This window comes from Paroedura picta, chromosome 6 (assembly GCF_049243985.1).
Source record: "Paroedura picta isolate Pp20150507F chromosome 6, Ppicta_v3.0, whole genome shotgun sequence".
In the NCBI taxonomy this organism is placed as follows: domain Eukaryota; kingdom Metazoa; phylum Chordata; class Lepidosauria; order Squamata; family Gekkonidae; genus Paroedura; species Paroedura picta.
Genome location: NC_135374.1, coordinates 26,862,506 through 26,886,675, shown reverse-complemented (window position 1 = coordinate 26,886,675; position 24,170 = coordinate 26,862,506). Strand labels below are relative to the sequence as shown.

General features: G+C 40.6%; 1 protein-coding gene across 12 annotated transcripts in view; it reads right to left on the bottom strand.

The window, feature by feature from the left end:
• The window catches only part of NBEA (neurobeachin), a 438,607-nt gene that overhangs the window by 87,076 nt on the left and 327,361 nt on the right, over positions 1-24,170 (bottom strand). For all 12 annotated transcript variants that reach the window (XM_077341872.1, XM_077341873.1, XM_077341876.1 and 9 more), the window contains 3 exons: positions 23,204-23,319; positions 18,764-18,876; positions 4,511-4,651 (listed from right to left, as the gene is read on the bottom strand). In XM_077341872.1, coding sequence (XP_077197987.1) covers positions 4,511-4,651; positions 18,764-18,876; positions 23,204-23,319 — 370 coding nt within the window. The remainder of the gene's footprint in view (positions 1-4,510; positions 4,652-18,763; positions 18,877-23,203; positions 23,320-24,170) is intronic.

The window sequence follows — 24,170 nt, the reverse complement described above, 5'->3', positions numbered from 1 at the left end:
TTTCTGTGTTCCTTGATCATTTAAAGGAATGAGTGATTAACAAGTTTAATTGTGGAAAAAGCAGCCTAATTGTTGCCTGCCCCTTTAGAAGCAGCCCTATTCTTCTGGCTCTGTTGCTATTGGCAGAATACTTCTAGAATATGGGAGTTCCAAGCTTACAACAACTCAGCTTGGTGTAGTAGTTAGGAGCGCTGTCTTTTAATCTGACAAGCTAGGTTTAATTCCCCACTCCTCCTCCACATGCAGCCAGATGGGTGAACTTGGGCTCACCACAGCACTGATAAAGCTGTTCTGACTGAGCAGTAGTATCAGGGCTCTCTCAGCCTTGCCTCACCTCACAGGGTGTCTGTTGTGGGGAGAGGAAAGGGAAGGAGATTGTAAACTGTTTTGAGACTCCTTCTAGTAAAGAAAGGCAGCATATAAGAACTAACTCTTCTTCTCCTCCAAGGAACTGTTTTCACCAAGATGAGATTACTATATATGTTAGGGGTGAGCTTGATGAATTCTGGTCAGAGGAAACCCTTGGTGATGGACAGTGAAGTCAACTCCAGGTTACTAAATTCCCTGAAATTTGGTCAGATGATTGTGGGGAAGGGAGGAATTTGGGTAAGGTAGGGACCTCAGCAGAGTATAATGCCTTACAGTCCACCCTCTAAAGCAGTCCTTTCTCCAGAAGAACTGTAGGCTGGAGATCAGCTATAATTGTGGGAGATCACTAAGCATTACCTGAAAGTTTGTGGCCCTACTGGCTGATGATTGAAAGCCTGGTGGATCCTGAGGGTTCTGGGCCCTCAACCTCCGAGGGAGACCAACAAATGGTAGCACATATGAACAAAGATAAGAAGGCTGGGGGAGGGCAGCGATATACAGTATCTTACAAGGATTTTGAATGATGTGGATCAGAGATGGGATGCTTGGGAGGATGTGTTTGGTTCAGTTTGGTGTGGGGAGTTCATGGAAGTCTACAGAAAGGTTTGTAGCTGCCTGCCATTTTGAGAGTGGTTGAAGATTCTTGAGTGCAACTTCAATGGCGTTGTTTAGTAATGTGGAGAAAGCAGACTGGAATAACTGATGGGGAGGCAAAAAGTAAAATTCATGACACTAAGCTTTGCTGGGACAAACCAGGAATTAAAGGTTGTATTCCAATCAGAAAGTCAGTATTGCTGGCTAGATGTTTTAATTGGGTGCCTTTGAATCAAAAAGAAAAAATGCATAAACATATGTAACAGATTTTAAATTTTAATGAATCAGATTATCATACTGATAATGAATTTTAAAGAATCCCATTAGGCTGAATAAAAGTAAATGAGTTTTTGAAAGTTCTTCAACTGTTATCTTTTAAGAAAAATACCCTTGTACACCTTTATTTTGAAGGCTCCTTTGAAGCTACTTATTGGTAGAAGCTGAGATTCTAAAATCAGAAGCAAATGGGGATTATAAAAACAGTAGGAAAAATGTAATTATAGTAAATTATGTTAAAGCATAATCCTAAATTCCATGACAACACTATTTAAGAGACTGAGACAAACACAAAACCTAAGAAAATTCATAGTGAAGGATTAAGCCTGTAATGGCTGAACACTACAGGGTGCCTCATTATATCCACCTATGGTGTCTATCTTTTGGGTTTCTAATCCTGAATAGCAGTGCCTACACTCTTCCACATGGATTTGATAGCCTCTGTGTTATTTAAAAAACATTATTTCAAAAAGTATTTTAGCATATACATATGCCAGCAGTGATTCCTTCTAATTTTCCATTGTTCTATAGTTCACATAAAAAGTATTTTTGGCTTATTTGTTATTATATTGGGGTATATTTCTACTTTCATTTCTCTGCAATAATGCAGCTGTTATGGTCTGTATATGTATGACAGTGAATTCTGTGCATGTAAGAAGGCAATAAGACAATGTCTGCTGCCCGTGAAAGCATAAGCATCAATAACTCTATTAAACTTCTTTAAGGTGCCATAAATCTCCTTTTTGTTTTTGTTTTTGTTTTTTTGTTTTTGCTGAAACAGACTTCAGAATTGCAACCTTTTCACAGTAAAGTGTGAAGGGTTAGCACCTCTCAGTCAACCTGAGGAGTGACTAGGATGCCTGCCTAGTCAAGATCCTCACATAGCTACGAAACTCTGGGTGGTTTTGGACTAGTCACCTTCTGCTATAGCCTAACCTACCTCACATGCTTGCCATGAGACTATATTCCATGGGGGAAGGATTGGAAATAAGCAAAACACAAAATGAATACAACACATTGCCCTTCTCAGCCACAGAGATTTAAAAAACAAAACGAAACTAAGAGCTAGGGATAGTTGCTGATGCAGGATATAATTTGTGAGGCTAAATGCCTTTTTTATTTATAATCTGTGATATGAGATGGCAGAAGTTTATCATTTTCATTTATAACATCTGTAGCTAGACAAACTCAGCAAAGTTTCATGGTTGAAAATGACATCAAATGGTACTTTTGCAGAATCAGCTTTTGCTTTCTGTTTTCAACTTCACAGCACATAATTAAAGTTATTTGTATAAGCGTTCATCAGATACAGAAACTGCAGTCTCAGTCAACAGATATATACATAAGCACTCTGAGCGGGGGGGGGGGGGGAGAATTGTAACTGTGATGGTCCCATCCACGTCCTTCCCTCAGAGGCAAGACTTGCCCTCCATATTTCTTTCCCTTTAGTGACTGAGCCAAGCTAGTAACATATTTTCTTCTTTGCTGAAGAACTCTGCCGCACCCTGTCACAGTACAATATTTTGGCTATGGCTGAGGGAAAAGATTGGGAGCCCCATTTAATTTAAACAACTTAAATGGCTGTTCAGGCATTTTAAAATTCCAGAATATTTTATTTAACAGAGGGGAAAGATCAGGTGAAATCAAGGGGTGAAATTTCTGAGGTAAAGCCAGACTTTAGTTCTAATGTTTCAGGCTAATGAGAGTTTTAAAAAGATTTTTATAGTGACAGATCTTAGAATCATAGAGCTGCTGAATAATAATAATAATAATAATAATAATAATAATAATAATAATAATAATAATAATAATAATAATAATAATTTTATTTCCCGCCACTCCCTGGGTAGGCTCATAGTGGGTAACAGTTGTCTTAAAAACCCCAATTAAAACCCCATTAAAAGACATTAAAAATCATAACATAACATGGTGGCAGCCAATCACAATCTACTCCCACCTACCAAGGTGATAGAGAATGGGGGGAGAGGATGTATACTTCAGACCCCCCGGGGGGGCAACGCTCTACCTTGCAGACCCCAGCCTCAACCATAAACCTGGCGGAAGAGCTCCGTTTTACAAATCCCGCAGGGCCCGTAGCTCACCCGGGAGCTCATTCCACCAGGTGTGAGCCAGGACCGAAAAAGCCCTGGCCCTGGTTGAGGCTAGGCGCACGTCTCTTAATGCTTTAAGTTGAGAGGTTTTTGTTCCAGTGTTTTCCAGAATACTTTTCGTTTCCAGAAGGCTGGTATACTCTTTCCAGTATCCAAACCCCTTTAACTGAAACACCGGTGCTTGTTTTTAATTGACTCTTAAGGTCCCCAAAGGCAGGTTTTAACCACACCAGATAAGGGATCTCTGCACTCTTCAGAGCTAACTCTCTGTCTGACTGCATAAGGAATTTTCTTTTCCCTTTACAAGATCTACCCCTTTTCTTTGGCCTGAATGGGAGTCTCTAATTACCCACTTATCCAGCTAGGTGTAGTGGTTAAGAACAGCAGCCTCTAATCTGCTGAGCCAGGTTTGATTCTGTGCTCCTCCACATGAACCAGCTGGGTGACCTTGAGCTTGTCACAGTCCTGATAATGCTGTTTTTATAAACCAGTGCTGTCAGGCCTCTCTCAGCCCCACCTACCTCACAGGGTGTGTGTTGTGAGGAGAGGAGGGGGTAATAAGGGGGTGCCAGATAAGGATCAAAGGTAAGGTTATTTCAAAGGTGAGATGCAACTACTGAAAAATCCCTGCCTCTGGCTGCCACTCCTTCTCTTTGCAGATATGGGGAAAGAGAGCAGTGCTTGGAAACAGGATTTGAGCTGGCACACTGGACAGTACAGGAAGCTATGAACCTGCCAATTTGGTGTAGTGGTTTGGAGTGCGGACTTCTAATCTGGCATACCGGGTTCGATTCTGTGCTCCTCACATGCAGCCAGCTGGGTGACCTTGGGCTTGCCATGGCACTGATAAAACTGTTCTGACCAAGCAGTGATATCAGGGCTCTCTCAGCCTCACTCACTTTACAGGGTGTCTGTTGTGGGGAGAGGAAAGGGAAGGCGAATGTAAGCCACTTTGAGTTTCCTTCGGGTAGAGAAAAATGGCATATAAGAACCCACTCTTCTTCATCAGGGAATGTACTATCAACTCCAAGTAGTCCTCAGCTTACTCATCAGAGCTGTTATGAATATTCACTGTGCTTATCTTTGAGCTTTGTATAGTGATTTTGTATAATATACTCTTGCATTTCATGAAGGAATGAGCAGGAGGCAAAAATACTTACAATACGAACAAGCCAGGATAATGTGCAAGTAGATGTTGAATAATGGGTGTTATAATGATAAGGTGGAGTCTGATCATCTTCCCATGTCTCATACCGCTCTGCATAGAAGACTGCTCTCTTTGGATTCAAAGCACCGATAGGCTGTAAAAAAATAATTGCATAACTGTATAAAGAGCTTGGAAGAACACTGCTTTTTAGACCGCATCCAATAATAAAAATTCATGATATATATGTTGTTCAGCATCTCATATACTATGTTATGGTAATCTGTTTAGACTTCTTGAGATGAAGCAGTCGGAGTTTTATTTCAGAGGCTTGAGTTACTAAACACAGAAGTTCTTTTTAAAAAGTGGAAAAAATATATGTGGAATACATCTGAAGAACTTCAAGACCATCTTGAAACAAAAAGGTAATTCAGCAATATTATTCTGGAAGCATACTTCTAGACCTGAATTTCAAATGCTTTCAAACCCAAGTTAACATTACTCTTGTCATTCACCATGACATAGCTAATGAAATGTGACTTCTGTTCGAGCCGAGTACTTTGTAATGCACATTTCATGATGAAAAGATTTTACACAGAAGGGCTTGTGGTGTTTGGTGATCTTAAGCAGAAATCTTTTGAAAAAGTGCACATACAAAAAAAGACAGCAATTACTTCCAAACATAGTCAGTTTTCATTGGTGGGGGACTTTCTAAAGAGGGGAAGGAGAAAATGGAAAACCCATTTCTGGCCTATCTTACAAAAAAGGAGGAAAGACCTAATTATAAACTATGCTACAACTACTGAGGTATTCCAAAATTTCTACTTGTCATCCTGTAAGACATAACCTTTAAATTCTTTAAAAGGAATGTGCACGTACAGTCCCCCCCAATATGTAACTATTCTTATACAAACTCTTTTGCTCCCCTCACCATTCATGTACTTTTGCCCAATGAGAATCTCTGAATTAGCCTTGAAATTCTGCTTCAGACAACAATTGTAGATAGAACACACACCATTTCCATACAAGGAGAAAAAGCCGGGCCAGTGCTTGTCTGGCAGCGGGGCTAATTCCCGCTTCCACATGATCTTGGTGCTGTCCTGGCCCACTTTAGGCCCTCCATTGCCCCAAGTTAAGGGAACACAGATATTTCTGCATTAATTAATTTTTGCCCCTGGGGCCAATGGGGCCTATCCCAGCACTGGCCCATGTGCAAGGGGAAGAGACAGGCCTTCCAGGCCTGCTCTTCCCTCTCCTGTGGCATCCCAGAAGGGACACAGAATTTGTTTATTTATTTATTGGATTTATAACCCACCACTCTCAAAACGAGCTCGGAATGGGTAATAACAGTAATCCAACAAAACCGCACAACCCCCAATCAACAATATTACAACCCAAACAGATGGCAAAATGTCATATGGGGAAAGTCATGAGGACAGCATAGGGAGAGACCAACCTCCGTCAAGATGTCCGATGCCGATATCAAGGGGGAACAATTCCACCTGCTCTAGCACTGGCCTCGACCATATACCTTTTGGAAGAGCTTAGTTTTGCAGGCCCTACAGAAAGCAAAAAACTCTCCAAGGACCCACAGCTCCTCCAGGAGCTCATTCCATCAGGTAGGGGCCAGGATCAAAAAGGCCCTGGCCCTGGTCAAGGCCAGGTGAGCATCCCTGTCATCTGTGGCACTTTGTGGCATCACGGGATCCAACTGGGACATTTTTTTAAATTTTCATGAAGGTGGGATTGCATTGTTAGTTTCAGATACATACAGACTCATGGATAGCTTGGGCCAAAGTGTTGGTGAATGTTTCCTTGAGAATGTTCCTGGCTACCACCAGTACCTCAGCAGCTGTTAATTGCAGTGGCAGGGGCCTCTAGGCTGGGAAGGAAGAAGTCATAGTTGCCTCTTATGGGGCCCAGGGGCTTTGCTGAATCTCGTGGGGCCCATTTTTCCCTGCATCACAAGTGGGAAGTGCTACCATGGGTTGGGCAAGTTGCCTCAATGGCCATAAAAGGAGGGACATAAAGAGGTTTGTCTTCTTTTCCCCTCCTCACTGCTTCCCACCCAGCCACCCTATATTTTTTGCATTCTTACAGACTTATTTATCTATTATATTTATATAATATCACCCTTCCTTTCGGCTCAGTGTGGTTTACACTGTAACTCTCATGCCTGTGTGCTAGGTTCAGTCTCCTTCATTTTATATATTTAATTTATTTTGTACCCCGCCCCTCCCAGCCTGCAAGCTGGGTGCATGCTTAACTGCAACACCTCTCCAGTTGGGGAAGTTGCTGCATCACATTGTGAGTAGCTGAGTGAGCCCTAGTAGAGGTTGATTCCTGCAGGGCTCCAACTGCATACCACCTTCCCATTGCCCAGCAGGCGTGCTAGGCAATGGGAAGCTAGCTGACCTGTGTATTTCTCAGTCCCTGCAAGATGGCCTGATAGTGCTTTAGGATGCTTAGGGCTGATCCTGCGTTGAGCAGGGGGTTGGACTAGATGACCTGTATGGCTACTTCCAACTCTATGATTCTATGATTCTAGTGTGGGGGGCTCCTTTGTGATCAGCTGGCCACAAGGGGGCAGGATCCACTCATAGCTTGCCAATACTTATTTGCATAACAGTAAAGCTGTGGCCAATTTTTTGCCAATAATTGTGTATGTGTCCTCTGTATGGCTCAGGATATGGCCCACTGCCATGCAATCCTAAAAATTAAGTACTTATTAGGTTTACTTGTATAGTATATATTTGTCTTCTCCTTATATAATAACCCCCAGGGAAAAAGAAACTATGAGGGGAAGTAATATTGATCCAACTGGGAGAGGGGGGGATCCAATTGGGAGGGGGGGAACACATACCAACTCTATAGTAGCAATCCCCAACCTGTGGGCTGCGGACCACATGTGGTCTGTTGACTAATTGGAGGTGAGCTGCGAGGGATGCCTTTTCCCCACCCCCCCCTGGTCCTTTACTTCATCCCCCCCGGCCCTTTACAACACACTTCGGGTGTCATTGTCTCCCATCACTCCCAGATGGGACTATCTCGTTGCAGAGAAACAAGCTCAGGGTTCCCATTGATTTGTCATTGTCATGACTTAAAATTTCCATGAAAATAAAATGTTCCTTATGTTCATTGTTGTGGCGTGTCTGTATCTTATTTTGAAGGGATGTTTAAACATTACCATAGCGACCAGAGTTAGAGAGTGTTAGGGCAGTGGTTGAGAGTAGAGGAGTAAACTACCCCCACCCACTGGGCCTCAGTAAAATTGTCAAGCGTTGAGTGGTCCCCAGTGATAAAAAGGTTGGGGACCACTGCTCTATAGCAAATACTGGAAAAAGACAAAGATCAAAGACTATCAATACATCTATCCTTCCCTTGTGCTTCCCCCATTTAATCTATTTCTATGCAAATTGGTGGACTGGAATATATATATATAAATATAATATATAAAGGTAGAGGACAGGAAGGCCGGGGAATGGTAGAGGACAGGAAGGCCTGGAAAATCATTGTCCATGGGGTCGCGATGGGTCGGACACGACTTCGCACCGAACAACAACAACAACAGCAACAACATGTAATGCCACAAAGTATGCTGACTGTACTCATTGAAAATTCTAAAATTTAAAATGACAGCCACTTAGATACAACCCTGCTTTGCAACAGGTTGCACAGTGTTGCTCATGCAATAAGGAGAAGGCATTTTCTACCACTTCTGTATGCAACCACCTGTGTTACTTCCCACACTGGTTCTGAGGGGAACAGACAGAATTAAAGGTAGGGCAGAAAAGTTCTGTTCAGTAACCCTATTCTCAGTGTTTTGGATCCAATCCAATACACTTTAGAAACTTTGTTTTCATTTTTATGACGAGGTCATGCCATGGATTATTTTGGTTCTTTATTACTTTCATACACCTATCTATGTTATACTGGGTAATTTCTTTCTGAAGTGTATATTTTACAGTTATTTTACAGCTACTTGAATTTTCTAATACCAGTATCTGAATGATGCCTAGCTGCCAACCTGAGTTAATATTTTGATGCTATCAAAACAGATCAATAGCATATATTGAGATTAGAGATTAAATCACATATTGGTTTACTTTATTGCAGCTTTTTGTAAAGTAAATATTTGTTAAATATGATGCAATATATAATTCTTTCACAAATCAAAATATTAACTGACATCTTCTTGTGGATAATTGTAGCTTAAGTCAATGTTATACCAAGATTTTGGTTTCTCTAAACCTTCTGATTGTTTAATTCTTTGCTGTGTCAAGGGCATGTTAATAGTTTTCTTATGTGTGTAAAATATCTCAGTAATCCCTTAGGATCAAGCTTATCTGATACAGATTGCACTGTAAGACCTCACAAAACATTCTTGAAAGGAAAGCATGACAGGAAAGCATGACCCATTTCTTAATCTTTTCCAGGCATCTACCCAACTACTGGAACAACAATAAAATAAATATTTACATTTTTATATTACTCAAATTTAATTGGCTATTCAGGCTTTTGTAATTCAGCACTGTATATGGCAGTAGTTTTAGACTTTGGAATCTATATGGCACCTTTAGCAATAATCTATGTTTAAATAATTCTTCTTTCTGAAAAACAAACAGAACAAAATGTGCCATCTTCTTATTGTTTGGGCAAACTGCAACACAACATAAATTGTGTCATAAGATTTTGCTGCTTTCATGTTTCCAGAGGTTAATGACACTCACTGTGAAGTGCCAGCATTGTCTTTGAGGTTAGTCTAAAAGTTAAGGGGTTGGAAGAACAAGCCAGGTTTTTAGAAATTGTAAACATGCTAGTGATCAGTTTTGACAGGAAAGGAATGCTGTCTAGTGATCACAGCAGGAATGGGAATTATGAGACCAGAATTTTACTTCTATCTATGATGGCACATGGCCCTCACCAAAGAGTAACATGTTTCCATCTCAGTTTCATGACTTCTAGAATAGATATAAGCATAGAAAGTTATGGTGGATTTAAATAATGATCAAAAAGTAATTGCTGATTTTTTTTACCATGTCAGATGTTTAAGAGACTCCTTAAATGCAGACATGTGTGGAGTAAGGGAGGTAGCCCTGTTCTTGACGTTAAATTAAGAGAAGAATGCTACTGTTTATTTTATTTATTAAAATATTTAGAACCCACCTTTCTCTTGTGACTCAAAGAAACTTTTATTTCCAAGATACAAAATACAATAAAACCCATTAGACCCGTCTCCCTCAAATACTTTTTAACATTAAGCAGTCAGGAAACAGCTTTTGATATAACTGCCATGAGAGAGCATACAATTTTAAATTGAAACAAAATGCCAATTCAAAGCAAGTCGTTGAATTCTAACTTCTGCAGAACTTCTACAAAAAGGCTTTCCTTCTCCTTCAACAACACTATGACCGTTTATGCACTGGAGGTTTCATGCCGGGCTGCAGGCTGGAGTTTTAGTCGTGGCAGGTTGCCCCACTTCTTCTTGCACCCACATGGGGGAGCATTTGGCCTGGTGTACCTTATCTGCCCCCAACCTGTGCTCTTGCACAGGAGCTGGGGCAGTGAAGTTCCCAGTGCATAAACGGTCTACCCTTCTGCAAAGAGTTGCAGGGCTGAAGGTTGGGCAAAATAAGCAGAATGAGCCTAAGATCACTTCAGCTGCAAAACTAAAACGGGTGATTTGCTCAATTCCACATTCTTCCTACAGCCCCTTCCCACCCTACTGGCATGTTGTTTAGGAAGGACAACAGCAGCTTTGGGAGAAGTACAGAGGATTGCTGGGTAGGTTAAGGAAAACAAAGAAAACTGACTTCCACACACTGGGAGTAAGGATCCAATTCAATGGAGTGTACCTGGATTGAGGAAAATATGTACTTAATTTCAAGGTATGCCTATTGTAAAAAAAAGGCAAAAAAAGATCCCACCATCTAATTTATTGTTTCTGGAGTTTTTCCTGTCAACATAAGCAAGACAGCCCTGCTGGATCATACCATTGGTCAATCTAGTCCAAAATCCTATCTCATATAGAGGGCAACCAGTTACCTTGGAGGGCCAATGCCAAGTCATCAGTCATCAGGCCAAGGCTTTTCCTTGACATGGCCATCCGGCACTGGCATTCAGAGGTTCACTGTCTCTGCATGTGGAGGTTCCCTCTAGTCATGATGGTAGCCATTGAAAGACCAGTCCTCCATGAATCTGTGTGATCCCCTTTTAGCACTATCAATACCTGTACCCACTCCTACAATCACCAGCAGTGAATTCCACTTTTTATTCTATTGCTTACCAACTTTATTGGATGCCTTGAAGTTCTAGTATTTTTGGAGAGGGGAAAAATTCTTTCAATCCACGCTCTCTACCCATAATTTTATAACCTTTATCATGTCCCTCTCTTAGTTGTCTGTTCCCTAAACTGAAAATCCCCAGTGGTTCCATTTATTCACCAGTCTTATTACATTTATAAACCCAAAGACATTATCACTTCCTTTTCTTTAAAATGGTAGAATAATTTAAGACAGTGGTTATGCTTCTCAGCATCTTCCAGTAAAATGCTTTATGCATTAACAAAATATAATAATTTTCCCTTTGGTTAATGGGCTTAAACACATTTCATGTATGTCAATATAACTAAAACTCCCTGGCTGGTGATGGAACTAGTTTATTTAACAAACTACATGACTGGAAGTAAAAGAGGAGGAAAATCCTGTTTATACTTTAAAATGCAGGTAGGATATAGCATGTCAGACTCATCTAATCACTGCACCTTAGTAATACAGAAAACTCATATGAAAGAATTACTCATAAGGTCTGCAGAAATATTCCTTGTATGAGTGGCTTCTGGTATTTTGTACAGGAAGACCCAGTCAACGAGAAAAGAAGCAGAGCACCTGACGAGTTGTTAGTGCAAAGATAATCTATGTATCTATGACAGCCTCTTTCATTAGCTTTTCAACTTGTCAAACAATAAATACAATCTTTGACCTGGTGTATGTCTTGAATAAAACTTGATAGAATGCCTTTTGTGCCACTTTGCCTTTCTTTTTAACTTCCAATTTAAATACCTGATTAAATATGAGAGAAGAACCTATGTAAAATGTTTCATTAGGAAAAAATACAGTGATCTAAGAGTGCAACCCTCAACAGTTCTACCAGGTTTGCCAATCTCCATGTGAGGCCTGGGGTCTCCAGGCTGCAGAATTCAGTTCCCATGGAGAAAATGGCTGCTTTGGAGGTAGGACCCTATGACATTATACTCTGTTAGGGATGCTGCTCCTCCCAAATCCCACTCTCTCCAGGCCCCACCCCATCTCCAGAAATTTCCCAAGCCAGAGCTGACAACTCTAGGTTACACCCTTCTAAATGTATTGACTTCAAAGGGTTAAGAAGGCTGTAACTTTGTTAAGGGCTGCACTGTATGGGTTGCCCACCATCATCTGTACTAATTAGTGCATAATTGATACACTGGATAAATAAACAGAATTGATTTCTCTACAATGACAATTAAATGTGTTGCATATCAATGTATTTTCAGATTCTTCGATATCTACAGACGCATTCCAGGGTCTGTTTTGAGTAACTGAAGAAGTTTTGAGTGATTATAAAAAATTGTGCATTTTCATGTAGGTCACTGCTAGGAAAAAAACAGAAATGAAACTCATTGTAGGACAACACTGGTTGAAGAAACCACTCCCCCCCTTAAACTGATGTTAATTAGAGACTGCTACATAGTTGAGAATTTGATCTGGCCAATTTAAATTGTCAATGTAGCAAGCTAAATGCTTGTTGCAGTTTTACATTTATTACAAAATGTTTTAAGAAGGAATTGCTCATTTAAACTATATACTACAAAGGTAAACAGTCCTTAAAACTTTTGCCAGTTGCCAAACACATTGTTGCACTAACTGACATGCAAAAAAAAATTAAACTTGTAGTTGAAACACATTTCTCTTCTTTATTTATTATTATTATTATTATTATTATTATTATTATTATTATTATTATTATTATTATTATTATTATTATTATTATTATTATCTTTCGATTTATTGCCCGCCACTCCCTTACGGCTCGTGGCGGGTTACAACATTTTAAAACCCCCAATAAAATCCATTAAAAACCCTCAGCAACAATTACAATATAACATTATCGGTTAGCAAGCTAACCTGGCAAGATAGGCTAATCAACCTCCCCCTCCTACTACAAGCAGGTGGAGAGGGGATACTGATGGTACTAATCCCCAATCTCAATCCCAGGTCCCGGGTCCCTGGGGGGGGGCATAGATGTTAGCCTCGTCCTCAACCGTAAACCTGGCGGAAGAGCTCCGTCTTGCAGGCCCTGCGGAATGATGGAAGATCTCGCAGGGCCTGCAGCTCTCCCGGGAGCTCATTCCACCAGGTAGGGGCCAGGACCGAAAAGGCCCTGGCCCTGGTCGAGGCCAGGCGTGCTTCCCTGGGGCCGGGAACGACCAGCAGATTTTCTCCCGCAGAACGTAAGGCTCTGCGGGGGGGCATAGGGCGATAGGCGGTCCCTCAGGTATGTGGGTCCCAACTCGCATAAAGCCTTGAAGGTTAAAACCAAAACCTTGAACCGGATCCGGGCAGCAATTGGCAACCAGTGCAGCTGCCTCAGCACTGGCTGAATGTGGGCCCTCCAAGGTGTACCAGTGAGGACCCTGGCAGCTGCGTTTTGCACTAGCTGGAGTTTCCGGACCAAGGACAAGGGAAGGCCCGCGTAGAGCGAGTTACAGAAATCTATTCTGGAGGTGACCGTTGCATGGATCACTGTGGCTAGGTGTTCAGGGGACAGGTAGGGCGCTAGTAGTCGGGCCTGGCGAAGCTGGAAAAATGCCTGGCCCGCTACTCTTTTGACCTGCGCCTCCAAGGTCAGGGAGGCGTCAATGATCACACCCAAATTCCTGGCCTGGGACGCGATGGTAAGGTGCGTCCCTCCCAGGGTGGGTAAACGCGCTTCCTGTTCCCGCCCCCTACGTCCCAACCACAGGACCGCCGTCTTGGAGGGGTTTCAGGCGACTCTGCTCGAACCATTCTGTCACTGCTTCCAAACATCTGGCAAATGGTTCCGGGGGAGAGTCCGGGCAGCCGTCCATGAGGAGATAGAGCTGGGTGTCATCAGCGTACTGGTGGCAACCCAGCCCAAAACTCCGCACCAGCTGGGCCAGAGGGCGCATAAAGACGTTGAACAATGTGGGAGAGAGGACCGCGCCCTGTCATATAAGAATCCCCTAAACAGAATTTCTTATACTTTGTGTATTGAAGTGCATATTTTAAAAATAATTAACAATAGACAATGACCAAAAATTAGAAATAGACAATGCCCCTAAAGTATTATTAATTATTTAAAACACTGCTATGACACCTTCCCACATTTGGCTGGTTGCTTTGGGCTTCAAAATTGCCTTCCTTGCTTAGATTTCCTGTGGCTCTGGTTTGAGAGCAGTCCTTTTAAGATTGCAGTGCCACTAGGTTCTGTGAGGTTCTCTGTACAATATACTGGTTTTGCTGGGCTTGCAAAAATTCTTCCCCTTGCTTCAATTGTGATTGAGCTGGCATTGCCACACTGGCACTGGGCTCTACTGGGAAATATTGCATTGCACTGGTTCTGCTGGACTTGGAGACCCCCCCTTGCTTAGACTGTGATTCTGTGCTTAATATCAGTCCTGTTGAGCTGGCATTGCCACATTAGTATTGGGTTCTGCTGGCCATTCGGTATTTGTACTGGTAATGCTGTGTATACAAAAATGTCCCTCTTGCTTAGATTGTGATTGAGCTGGCATTGACACTACATTCAGCTGAAGTTGTTTTTTATGCCCCACGTTTCACTGCCTGAAGGAGTCTGAAAGTGGCTTTAAGTATAGTCTATTTCACCAGTTCAAAATTCTACTACCACATTCTGCTGCAAGTTCAGACTATGCCAATGACTAAAACTATCACAGTGTTACCAGACCCCAGCTGGAGGTGGGGGTTCCCCATTGCCAGTCTCTACCCCAGCTGTCAATCAACTGGCCAGCAGGAGGACATGCCAAAAAAAAAAAAGAGGCCATGTCATCCAGACTATGTTGCCAGGAAATGAAATCTGGGTGGCATTTTGGCAAAAACTCTATAGTAGAGGCCATTTTTACCATGGAGTTTTTGCTCAAACATGAAAGCATTCCAACAGCATCTTAGTGTGATATCACTTTCTATACAACACTGGCGCTATGGCTTGGGTCTTCCTCTTTCTTCTGGTAAGTCCCTCATCCCCCCCTGGTTGCCAGGGGGGACTTGGCAACCTTATACCACATCTAGAAAGATGGCATATAAATGTTATAAATAAAAGACTAAATAGAACAGGGCTAAAAAGGAGTTGGATTTAAGGTGAGAAAGATAGTACCCAAATCATGATTTTTTGGAGCTTTCTGTGAATTCAGGAAGAAACTACAATGAGTTAAATGTTTTAGCTGGATGCTGCCTTTTCAAATAAAGAACTTTACGAGAAGTAAAGTATTTGTACCAACATTAATTCTATGAGTCAAAGATTATTCACACATTAACAAACTAGTTATTTCCTGTCACACCTATCCGTTTTTAGTTGGTTTCTCATTGACTTATGAGATTAGACAAGGTTCATTAGCTAATAAAAACACAAAATATTACACTAAGGAAGCAATCCTAACCAGAACTACACAAAAGTAAGACCCATTTTATTTTATGGGACTTACTCCAAGATAAGTGTTCTTAGGGATGCAGCCTAAGTGATCTCTGAAACACTAAAAAAATGAGTACAAATCTGTTTTTTTCATCAAAAATGAAAAAAAGCAAACATATTCAAGGAAACTTTTTCAAAGTTATGCCAGTCTAATGTTTGGTTCAAATGGAAAACATGATTGCGAATTATATAAATAAAATTATTATTGGGATATCATTTAGGGGAGCTCTGGGGCATCTCTGTTTCAGACAAAATGTGAGCATGCCTCAGAGGCATCTACATTTCCAGTCAATGCATTTTGTATTGTATTGTAATTATATTGTGAACCATTTGGGGAAAAATTATTAAAATTAGGAAATAAGAAGATGTCTGCATACTAAGGTCTATTCATACAACCAACTGAATGAACCTATATAATAAATATGGATACTGTTTCTGATTTGTAATGTTTTGCAATTCTTAACACACACACTTCTGAAAGATGCCCCACCACAAGGCAACAACTCTTGAAAACTGTGTAGTTATGTGACAGTCAAAATTAAATTTCAACTTACAGGTTAGACCAGGGGTAGTCAAACTGCGGCCCTCCAGATGTCCATGGACTACAATTCCCAGAAGCCCCATGCCAGCCGCAGTTTGACTACCCCTGGGTTAGACATTTGTTGGGGTGGGGGGAAATCAGAGTGCAGTGGTGAATCTTTAAAACTGAATCTGGAAGAGGTCAGAACAGAGAAAGAAGAGCCAAGGGCACCTATGATCAAAGCCAGAAGAGCCAGGAGCAATATGTAGATGCCTACAAAAAGGAGCTTGCCCAGAATACATGAGGGACTTGCCTCCGTTACTCCATTTCCAGAGTCTTTCAGTTGAATAGAAACCAAAAGCCTGAGTTGAAATGGCCCCAGGTATCCTCTATTTGCTGTATTGGGTTAAACTCCATGGTAGAAGCCATTTTTACCATGAAGGCTTGGCCAAAATAGTGGCTACCTGGGCCCTTTTCAGGTCACAAAAACTCTGTAAAAAAGAAGACCTTATAACAGTGGGGTCAAACATACAAACTGTAGACTGGAAGCAGCCTGTCCAGGGCTCTTATCCAGGCCACAAGCAAAGGAGGGAAGGCAGGAGGCTGCTTGGAGGAGCAAGTTGGTGTATGCAGTGAACTGTCTGTGGTTAAAGCTGTCAAGAAACAGAAAGTGGTCTCTGTACAGTTTGCAAGCCCTCAAGGGAACAGTTGGCTACTAGGTGAAACAGCATGCTGGACTAGTCTAATACAGCAGGGATTGTTATCAGGTACCAGCCACACCTACTCCAATGCTACGATGCATTGGTTTACAGCAACCAGCACAATTGCAGGACCCTCCTGAGTGTGGTATGTCACTCTCCTTCCACTTCTTGTTGGAGACACTTCCCTTAAATCATCCTGGACATCCAGAGCATTTTGATCATCCTTAGGGGCATGACCTACACAAGGCAGTCCTGACCCAGCTGGCAGGTGCCACTGGCCATACCCGTCCCATCCTCCCCCACACCCATCTTAGAGCAAGAACTACCCAGTCTGATCTCATATCCCATTGTTAATGGTATATGACTGAAAAAAGTAGGTCTTAGAAGATACTTCTACCATTTCAACAAAGTTCTTACTGTTACATCCTTGGAAAGATAATTTGAATCACTGAATGCATGCCTAGAAATAAATCTCACAAAAAATGAGGAACAAGTAGATATATGATTTGTAGCATATCTATGGGAAAGTTAATTTTAAGACTGGGTATGCTTATGTCATATATTTTAGGAGATGAATTAATTTCTTTTGATAGACCTATATGAGTTTCATGTAATTGGCGTATATAAGATAGCCACATCCAAAACACTCCTGAATCTCCTAAATGTCAGTTGTGTGGGGCTAGCTAATCTTTCTGAAAGTACTTTGATGAGACCTTCAGACACTGAATTTTATTTTTAAATTTTAAGATACAGAGGATAAGAGATGATATGTACAGCTTTCTGTTTTACTTACACTTGCAAGCATTTTCAGTATCAATGTCATTGTTTCATATTTCATATTTAATAATAATTCCAGAGTGGTTACATTGATTTTAAATAAAAATCTTTGGAAAACAATCTTCAAAGATGACATGAGTGATCTTTGGCTAGGATGCAAGGTTTTCACTTGACACCTGGAATTAATAAACTTCTGACTTCTTTTCAATCAGAAAGCTGATAACCTATAGAGATTGGTTATAGAAGAGAATAATCATAGCAATATAGGACTGTAGTTTAGTGGTTGCTTTGGAACAGCAATGAGCCTCTTAGTTTCCATGTGTCTGTTTTAAAGTATGTGCTTCCTTCACAGATGGGATAATACTCTGTTACAAGTGGGTGTGGGACAGTCCATGTGTCCCCCTTACAGTGGGTTGTCAAAGTTTGGAATGAAGGGCATCATCAAAAGAAATAAAATGCTGGAACATCAGTACTACTTCTTTTAGATCATGGGCTGCGGTGTCACTATACCTTTTAGCCAAATGACTTGGAGACATTCAATGTATTCGGAAAATAAAATATGCAAAGGAGATGCGCCTGAGAGAAAGAAAGATATGAATATTGCATATTTCTCATATTCAATTTGGCCTTAAGCACTGGCTCAGACCAGGACTCTTTCACACTGTGGAGGACACCCAAGCACACATAGAAGAGTCATCTTCATAGAACCTCTATACTTGAGGAATTATGCTAGAAAGAATGGATCACAAGGTCATTTTCACCTGGTAGGAGGTGAAGGGGACTGATTTTCCAGATTCATGCTACACTACAGTCCCTCTCAATTGTTTCTCAAGATCCAATGACCCCCAGCAGCAGCATCTCAGGGAGTCCAGTGGGATGAAACATGATGGGAGATATCAGAAAGTTCCATTCAGCTGGTTAAAATTTATTTATTTATTTATTTGTTTGTTTGTTTGTTTATTTATTTATTTATTTAGATTTATACACCGCCCTCCCTGAAGGCTCTACTATGGCAGATTCAACCCAAAGTGACATGTCCATAAGCCTGTTTGGGATTGGAACATGATGGTGTGTATTGGAAATATACTAAATATACTAAATGAAGAGGCAGAACTGAATTTCATTTTTGTCTGTATTTCACAAAAAGCTTTTTCTTAAATTCCTTACGTTTTGCTGGTCATTATGAAAAGGCCAGAAATCCCTTCTGAATTTTTATCAGTGGGAAAATTAAGTTGGACTCATTTAGCTTCTACACAAACCAGACGCCTTAAGTTCTACCAGAGTGAAACATGCCATACATGTGATGGCACTATGCTCTTACAGTAGTTTCTATATGCCTTTAAAGAAAAGAGATCCTAAATGTTTAACTCAGGGATAGTCAAACTGCGGCCCTCCAGACGTCTATGGACTACAATTCCCATGAGCCCCTGCCATGGACATCTGGAGGGCCGCAGTTTGACTACCTCTGGTTTAACTTAACAAGAAGTGTTATTTTTAAAAGGATAAGATGTTTTGAAAAAAAAATCTCTACTTTACACTTAGAAGAAAATAAATGGCTGAAACATACCTTTGAGAGATCTCTGAAGTTTCCTGGTAGGGTGAGATCCAGTTCCTCTGATTCATAATTTGTTAACACCCATGGAAACACAGGATATTGGTTTAAATCATTATATGTCCGTCCTGTGAAAGATAAATTATAGGAGATACAGAAAGGTAGTTTTACAACTGATAATTAATGGCAAGGCACATATCTAATGATATTTGTTTACTTTTAAAGTAGTAGCATCCCATATGCTGAATTTCATTTGTTGCTTCAAAATGCCCCAAATTACAGGCATAATGAGCCCTCCAGTAGCACAGTCTCCATTTGTATTCACAAGTCAGCATTCAGACACGCTATTTACAAGAAAAAGAACAATGTTCAGAGATTGGAAAACAGAATAAATAATATAAAACCAACAGACTTGTGAACAACCAAAAGCAATTCATTTAGACTAACCTTACAGGCTCTTGACCATGGCTCTGGTCTCTGCAGGGCAATCCTAAACTGACTTATAACACTGTAAGTCCATTCACTTCAGTCGACTACAATATTAGACAGGCAATACAAACAGAATAGAGCAGTGGTCCCCAACCTTTTTATCACCAGGGACCGGTCAACGCTTGACAATTTTACTGAGGCCCGGGGGGGAGGGTAGTCTTTTGCCAAGGGATGTCATCACTGCCTGAGCCCCTGCTCCACTTGCTTTCCCGCTGGCACCCCTGACTTCCCACTGCCCACTGGGGGGTGCTGCCAGCAGCAGCTGCACAGTGCCACGTCGAGGGGGTGCCCCAGCCATGGCAGCTGCCAGACAGCACCAAAGTGCAGAATGGCAGGGTAGCCCCTGAGGCAGCAGCCAGGGAAGAGGACGAGGAGGAGCTGCGGCCCAGTACCGACTGATCCACGGACCGGTAACGGTCCCCGGACCGGGGGTTGGGGACCACTGGAATAGAGCCTCTTGTGGCGCAGAGTGGTAAGGTAGCAGACATGCAGTCTGCAGCTCTGCCCATGAGGCTGAGAGTTCAATTCCAGCAGCCGGCTCAAGGTTGACTCAGCCTTCCATCCTTCCGAGGTCGGTAAAATGAGTACCCAGCTTGCTGGGGGGTAAACGGTAATGATTGGGAAGGCACTGGCAAACCACCCCGTATTGAATCTGCCATGAGAACGCTAGAGGGCGTCATCCCAAGGGTCAGACATGACCCAGTGCTTGCACAGGGGATACCTTTACCTTTACTAACAGAATGCTTATAAAGTCCTTGGTGGCCCTATCACACAAAGCTGTTGAGTAGTGTCTGGCTTGGTGGATCATAAGTTATGCAGTCCTAGCCTTACCTCATATTCTCTACCATATTCTCTATCATATTCTCTATTATCTGACACTTATGGATAATGTTATCATCATTCAAATGTTCTTGATTCCCTTGAAGTTCAGGTATGCAGGTTGTTTCAGCCCCAGTACCAATAGCAATAGAAGGAACATTCCAAAAAAAATAGGTGCAGGCCCAGCATGAGCACTGAAACCTGCATAGCTTACTTCTCACATTCCTTAGTATGTGTTGGGATAAAAGGAACCTGCTTTCTCCCATGGGGCTTCTTATACTCCCAGGTGTGGACTATTGTTGAAAATCAATGGCTAAGGCCTAAAGAAAGCAAACAGCCTTTTGCTACACAGTTCCTGGCTGCTCAAACACAATTCTTAGTCCACAGCTGAACAATGTACCACAAAAACTTATGCAATTATTGGCAGCATGTTGCACCTTTACTGAAGAGGTACTTTCCCCTCTTGGAACTAGGCTTATAAAGATTAATGTTAAAGGCTGAATATTAAATATTGCAAGCCTCTGACACTAATCTACTCGAACAATAAAAAATAGGCATGGAAAAATGAGGTCTCAGAAATACTGAATACATTTCTTTATTAAAAATAACTTTTTAATTAAACCATCCAATTTAATGTTTTTATGTGGCACTTTCGTTTTGAAGGTAAAGTGATGTAGAGACAGCTGACAAAGAAATTATAACTGCAATTCCTTGGTGAAAATGTTAATGACAGCAAAATATTGTTTAATTAGATGATTGCAGCATCTGGATTAACACTCTTTAAAAGCGATGTTCCTGTGCTTGTCTGCTTCTTCACACTTTACAGACATTTTGTCATCTCTAGGTCATTAGGAAAGAATTTTTAATGGTTTTTCTAGAAGCAAGCAGTTCAAGTTACATCTAATTAGATGACAATAATAAGCCCAACACATGCAGTAGCTAAATATATACATAATTAACCAGTGAGGGCTTGTACATCACAGAGCAAAAAAGTGGAAAATGCTAAACAGGAAGGAGAGAAAAGGAGGGGGAAGAATTGGGGCTGAATTCATTACCTGAATATGTCAGTTTTCCACTAACATGTTCAGAACACTCCCAATACTAAATAAAAAGGGGAACATTTTCCCATCCTTTACATGTTAAGAATTTCCAGCTCCTGATAGATGAAAATTTAAGCACTGACAAATCAAATGTTTAAGTTAACAAATACTTTCCCATCCTTTATAGGATTTTATTTTAAGCAAAGTCTGTTGGCTGTGCTTCTTCCTTTAACATTTTATATTTTACCATGCTAGATTTTTTTGTCTTAAATGAATATATTTTCATAGATATATGTAACATGATTGATTAGCTTAGTAAAAAAAACCCAACAAAGTGAGTTTAATATATATATATATAAATAAAAATAAATAAAGTTGTAGCATGACAATACAACACAGCTGTGTTTTACCTTCTTAGCCTTTTCTGATTTGTATAAGTTTGAGAGTATAACGCTTGCTGTTCTTGCCAGGATAGATTTGGTTCATATATGCTATATTAGCCTTCACTGACTAGTGAGAGAAGCAAGTTAGGCTTCCTCTTAACTATAAATCAGGGAATCCTGGGGAATGGAACAAGGCAGTTCAGTCAGGAAGTGCTACATCTACAAAATGAGGACACAAACCAGGCCAAAGAGAGTATAAAACTTAGCCTGACTGATAAGTAGCAGGGTGCCATGTTTACATTTTTTGGGGAAAAGCCACACTGAGCTGTAAACATGATGAAATATGTTCAGTGACAAGAGGGCAGAGGAGAGGTGAAGACCTTAGAAGCAGAATGAAGAGGTGAGAAAGCAACTGGGTATGCTTGTCAAGACAAAAATTCTCAGAATCACGGGGAGAATTCTGATTCTAAATAAGAAAATACAGCACCATTCTGTCTACCATTGCTCAAAATATGTCCCACTGTGTTTAATATAGCTCCCTCCTGAGTTTGGGATTGAAATTATGAGAGTTTCAACCATACTTCCATTTAACAAATATCTCACTGTATAATTAATAGTAAACAGACTTTTGTATTACTTTAGCTCACATCTAGATTGTGTCCATATTTATATGTAACTAAGTCCCACTGGAACAGAATCTTTCTGCCACGTAAAGGTGCATCATGTGGCTACATCATAATGTGTTATAAAAAATCCCACAGTATAGACAGCAGGGTCTTAAGGACTCGGTATATGGAATCTGCATGGTATTTCCTAGCCCATTCCTTATTCCTAACTAACAGATCTATTAATTAATTTTTTTTAATGCATGTTTTTACTGGCTTTACAGCTCCCATTTTCTCCTTCAGTTCCCAATAATCAATAGACATTCAGTTCACCTGTTACCATAAAAGCAAATTCCCTACGGGAAGTATGTGATCCTAAGAACACTTTCCTGACTTTCCTGGGGGCATGAACCATCGAAAAGCCTCGAGCAGGATTTCTCGGTGTTACTATTACATGCCAAGGTATTTTCACGTGGGTAGCTCTGTTGGTCTGAAGTAGCACAACAAAATTTCTTAAAGGCGCCACTGGACTCAAATTTCGTTATGCCAAGATACTGTTATACTAACACCTGTCCATATAAAATAAATTACAATATCATGCCTTAGTGACCAATAACATTTCTTATTAGTGTGCAGAACAGTTCTGAATTTAAGATCTGATCTCATATATTTCAGCTTGGGAGACTAAAGGAAGAAAAATGCAGCAATATAATCATAACACCACTCAGGTGACATCTGTACCAGGCAGAATACTACTGTTATTTTGCTGTCTAGTTGCTGTTGTTAAGAATGACGAAGTAGCGAAATTACATTTTCCCATTATTATTTCCAGACACACACTGGCAATAGTTTGTTGACTCTAATAATGCTTCAGACAAAGCTGTCAGCAGAGGAAATGGCAGAAAGAGAGCAAAGAACCACCACCACCACAATAAATAAATTTGAAGTCTAGGTTGATAGGTTGTGCATTTTTCGGTAACATTTAATGTGAGTTTTCAGAATCTATCATAGAGCTGCAGCTGAATTCCAGAGGGATGAGTGCATTATATCAAGACACGGTACTCAAGATTTTGACAAACATAAACATATTATGAAGGATTAAAACGACACACGGCTTACCTGCTATAGTATTGAGAAACATCAAGTATTCAAAGTTTGAAATCTCCCGTCGCTGCCAACGCTGAGTCATGTTGGAAGATTTATAAAGTTGACGGGGAGTGGCCAAAGAAATCCGTCTAGGAATTAAAGTTTAATGAAATTTATTCTAAATAGTTGTTTCTATGCTGATGCTAAAAAAACAAATTTATTAGCATGATCAACCACAGAATTACTTAAATGCTTGCACTATTGTTGAAAATCACTGATTTTTTAAAAGTTAAATCACTATAATTAAAAATTGATATTGGAAACAACTTGGGAATATAATTATTTTATTATATATTCATGGTCATGTTAGTGGCTCCTCTTATATTTTTATAGTTAACATATTAAGTAAGCAGTCCAACACAGAGTAATGATGTATTAAACCCTGTTTATTTCAGTAGGTTTTACGTGTACATCTGTATGATATGCAGTAGATTGTAGTTTGAATGTATAATCCAAGACATTTAGAGCTAGTTTAGTGGATAGGTCTCTTGTGAATATAACTGCTGAATCTACTTTCATGGTAGGAGCCCTCCCCTCCTACCATGACTGTTAACAAATCCACCGAACCCCTGGGTCTCAATACGAGTTGAGCTAAAGCGCTTGCAGTTTCACCTTCCTTTAATGTTATTGTTGTTATTGTTATTATGTTGTTATTGTTGTTGTTACCACCTTACTGTTTCCAGAATGATGTTACCACTACCATTTTGTTGTTTCATATAAACCGCCCTGACCTTTGGGGAGGGCAGTATATAAATACAATAAATAAATACAATAAATAAATAATAAATGATGCAGAACATAGAAATGTCATGGATCCCAGTCATAGTGATGATTTTCAGCAGGGGTAATCACCCTGTGGTCCTCCAGATGTACATGGACTACAATTCCCATGAGCCCCTGCCAGCGTTTGCTGGCAGGGACTCATGGGAATTGTAGTCCA